At 47.6% G+C, this 4,248-nt stretch overlaps 1 protein-coding gene across 1 annotated transcript; it reads left to right on the top strand.

Moving 5' to 3' along the window:
* The first annotated feature begins 1,490 nt into the window (after positions 1–1,490).
* LOC144148372 (uncharacterized) lies at positions 1,491–3,865 on the top strand. The gene has a single exon (XM_077679916.1). The coding sequence runs from the start codon at positions 1,491–1,493 to the stop codon at positions 3,339–3,341; it is 1,851 nt and encodes a 616-aa protein (XP_077536042.1). The 3' UTR covers positions 3,342–3,865.
* The last annotated feature ends 383 nt before the right edge of the window (positions 3,866–4,248 follow it).

Below are 4,248 nucleotides of genomic sequence, written 5' to 3'. Positions count from 1 at the left end.
GTGCACCTCCTCTATGCACGTGCTGGTACGCTGACCGGTCACTGCTGAAGTATCGAGGTTATTGTTTTATTCTATTGCGATGTCAGGTAACTTCAGCTGCTAAAAGGTAAGTCCACTTAGATGACCCTGCTGAAATCCGACATTCGGCCAAATTTGCTTCTTTATATTTTTGTACCTCAATTCCCCTTTGCGGTACCAGCCTCTTTTTAACCATTCGGGTCGTCACCGACGACAATAGCTATAATATATTTTCGTTGATCGGGCTTATAATGTTTTCCGCCTAACCCTCTCCCTCTAACCTTTCTTGGAATGCTGAAGATGGTTAGCTCTTAAATGCCTATATATGGTCCCACCATAAAGTCGCGGTAATAAAACGCGAATAATTTATAGTTTCGGGTAATTCATAGAAATTTCATAACTTTAGCTGCACCGGTATGTTTCTGTGTACTTTACAACAGCTTGGTTCAAACTGCCCCATCGCATTACTTGGGTTTGTTTCTACATTTTGCATTATGTGCTGCATCCGAGGTTGAAAATGCACAATTGCACCCTTGTATTAGTAACTGCCACAAATAAAGCCCAGTGCCGGTATGCAGCTGTGAAAGCGGTACTGAACGCGCGTGGATTGAGGAAGAAAGAAACTAAATGCAGGAATCTCACCTCACGCGTATGCCTTTGACGCAGCCAAGCTTGGCGTAATTTTTACAACCATGAAAAAAGTTTTAGTCCCCGTAGCAGTATTATATGCTCTATTTTGTGAAAGAGGGTAAAGGAAAAGGGGAGAGATCAACGGACGGATCCAAATCCCTGGACCCCAGCTATTTGGCTATCCGTGGCCCTACTAAGCAGCGCAAGCTGATGTGCAGGGTCTGCGCTGGACGCAGATTCCTCCCAGGACTCTAATGAGGTTTGGTGGCTATCCTCGTCCCAAATAATTGCGAAATCGAAAACTGTATACAATGAATGGGCCTTCTGGTGACATTGCTTGCAGTCCTCATTTTTATTCTGGTGATGTTTGCAATCCGTATTAATATAAATTAGGTGTTCGTCTGTATTTTTCTAAGATTTCTCGCTTCTTCAGCAGTTAGGCTTGGGTGTGGCGTAGGCATTTATCTTAGATGAAGATTATAGGATGTTAATTTTTCGGAGGTTGGACAGCAAGCAGTGAGGGCGTACGAATGTTCCGGCTCTCAGAACTGTATGGCAGTCCTCGCAAGAGAATCGGCCGCATCGTTACCATCTGGCCCCTAATGCGTGGGAGTCCAGAAAAGCGTGTGGTTCAGTTTTAGAATTTTTGGACGAAGACTTTCAGCATTCCTTCGGACGATGCGGCAGATGAAGTTCATTATGACCCTAGTCGAGTCAGTGATCATTATTGAGTCATTATTTTTGAATTCAGCCCATCTACTTGCTAGTATGACGCCCCCCATTTTTGCTTCTTGAATATTTTTTTGGTAATGATCTTTTGGCACGACACCGCTTGGCGCAGAATGGTCACGCCACTCCTGACATTCCAGATCCTGGCTTGCTGGGTTTCTGATACCTGGCGAATTGGCGGCCACGCTTGGTCACCTCCGGGGGACCTACTCGAGCCGACAGCAACCACTTGGAGCCTCGATCAACGCCCGAACACTTTACCCGTCACCTGCCCGCCGACACCAGCCCGCGCCAAGAACTTAGCCTGGCAACTCTTCACTTCATCGACGTCACCGGTCACGTGGGACGAGCGCATAATACTTAACCTCCCAATCTTCACCGAACTGCCGGGGCACGACACCGCTTGGCGCAGAATGGTCACGCCACTCCTGACATTACAGATCCTGGCTTGCTGGGTTGCTGATACCTGGCGAATTGGCGGCCACGCTTGGTCACCTCCGGGGGACCTACTCGAGCCGACAGCAACCACTTGGAGCCTCGATCAACGCCCGAACCCTTTACCCGTCACCTGCCCGCCGACACCAGCCCGCGCCAAGAACTTAGCCTGGCAACTCTTCACTTCATCGACGTCACCGGTCACGTGGGACGAGCGCATCATACTTAACCGCCCAATCTTCACCGAACTGCCGGGGCACGACACCGCTTGGCACAGAATGGTCACGCCACTCCTGACATTAAAGATCCTGGCTTGCTGGGTTGCTGATACCTGGCGAATTGGCGGCCACGCTTGGTCACCTCCGGGGGACCTACTCGAGCCGACAGCAACCACTTGGAGCCTCGATCAACGCCCGAACCCTTTACCCGTCACCTGCCCGCCGACACCAGCCCGCGCCAAGAACTTAGCCTGGCAACTCTTCACTTCATCGACGTCACCGGTCACGTGGGACGAGCGCATCATACTTAACCGCCCAATCTTCACCGAACTGCCGGGGCACGACACCGCTTGGCGCAGAATGGTCACGCCACTCCTGACATTACAGGTTGGTTACCTTAGCCGTTCTAAACAATACAGTACCAACAACTACTTTCTTATAGCGGTGTCGTGCCCCTGCGACTTCAAGTTGCGAAACTTGCTTTGCCTGTGTTGTGATGCTTTCACCTTGCAATTGTTATCAGAGTTAATGTTACTGCTGTCCGGCGATGTGGAGCTCAACCCCGGCCCAACCAAAGCTCAGATAGAATCCGTGTCTGCCGCTATCAAGCAGCTCGATGAAACCATCCTAGCCATCCGTGCAGACATTAACCAGCTCAAGGCAGTGCAAACTAACCATGAAACAGTTCTTTCAACACTAACAAACCGAATCTCACTTCTAGAATCAGCCCAAACCGAACCATCCCTGAACACCGCACCACATGACGCAGTTAGTATCAAACATGAAATTGAAACTTTAAAAGCTGCTAATACCGACGCCAATAATCGGCTACGCCGTAACAATCTTCTATTCCTGGGAATTGAAGACTCAGCAAAGGAAACATGGGATGAGTCAGAGCAAAACGTCATGAAATTCTGCACCGACCATCTCGGAATTACGCTTGAAACAAATTCAATTGAGCGCGCTCATCGAATTGGAAAATTTTCAGCTGACAAAAAACGCCCAATTGTAATAAAATTAGCTCACTTCAAAACTAAAGAAAAGATCTTAAGCTGTGGACCTAATCTAAAAGAAACAACCTTCGCCGTGAGAGAGGACTTTGCTGCAGCCACCCGCATTGCGCGTGCGAAGTTGCTAAAGTTCATTCGACCACAAAAGTGCGCATTCAAGCTGAGGGTAGACAAGCTAATCGTCGGTAACAAATCTTATTTCTACGACCCGAAAACTGACAGCGTCAAGGAATTCAGTAACTCGCGCACCAATACGTTGGAAACTAACTCATCAGATATCCCATCAGATGGCAGCACGTGACAGGTTTCCAAGCATTCCACCTCGTGTAACACGCGTCCACGTCCCATAGCATTTGTAGATATGAACATCGCATTTACTAACGCACGAAGCCTAATACCGAAGCGCGACGAACTTCACAGTTTCATAACTGATGTCAGTGCTGACATAGTCGTACTAACCGAAACATGGTTGCATGAAGGTATTAGAGATACGGAGGTGTTCCCTGATATCTCGAATTTCACAATTTTCCGCCGTGACCGCCAAAGCAAGAGAGGCGGTGGTGTGCTTATAGCCATTAAAAATACCTTATCATCCTCACTCGTTCTGATTGACAACAACATAGAATTAATCTGGACATGCATATCTACCGGAGCCCTTACATTCGTTTTTGGCGTCTGCTATAGACCGCCCGATAGCCAGCCAGACTTCTGCGACCTACTCCATCTATCCCTCACTGCAGTAACTAATAAATATCCCAAGGCGCCCATATTCCTCTTCGAAAACTTCAATTATCCATTAATCAGTTGGCCGTTGCTTTCCGTATCGAATGGGCCCTCGTCTAACGAACAAAAATTTTTGAACACTGTACTCGACTTTGATCTTCACCAGACCATAATGTGCCCTACCAGGGGCAACAATACCCTTGACCTTCTACTAACCTCGTGCCCAGAGGACATAAAAACCGTTAATATCCTTCCAGGTATTAGTGACCATAACCTAATCCATATTTGCATAGCCACTCCACTGAAAAAGAAATCACCTACACAGAAGATAATCACGGACTACAAGAGAGGAAATTTTGATGCCATTAATGCCGACCTAACCAATTTCTTAGATAACTTTAGGAACACGTACCTACATCGCAGTGTCAACGCTAACTGGGAACTCTTTAAAACAACGATGCTGAACCTTAAAAACAGATACATCC

The sequence above is a fragment of the Haemaphysalis longicornis genome, unplaced genomic scaffold (assembly GCF_048455015.1).
Source record: "Haemaphysalis longicornis isolate Haplotype H1 unplaced genomic scaffold, Haemaphysalis longicornis Haplotype H1 scaffold_8, whole genome shotgun sequence".
Taxonomy (NCBI): domain Eukaryota; kingdom Metazoa; phylum Arthropoda; class Arachnida; order Ixodida; family Ixodidae; genus Haemaphysalis; species Haemaphysalis longicornis.
This window is presented reverse-complemented; position numbering and strand designations above follow the sequence as displayed.

Coding starts and splice junctions, on each gene's coding strand:
- LOC144148372 (XM_077679916.1), top strand. CDS start 1,491: ATGGTCACGCCACTCCTGACATTCCAGATCCTGGCTTGCTGGGTTTCT.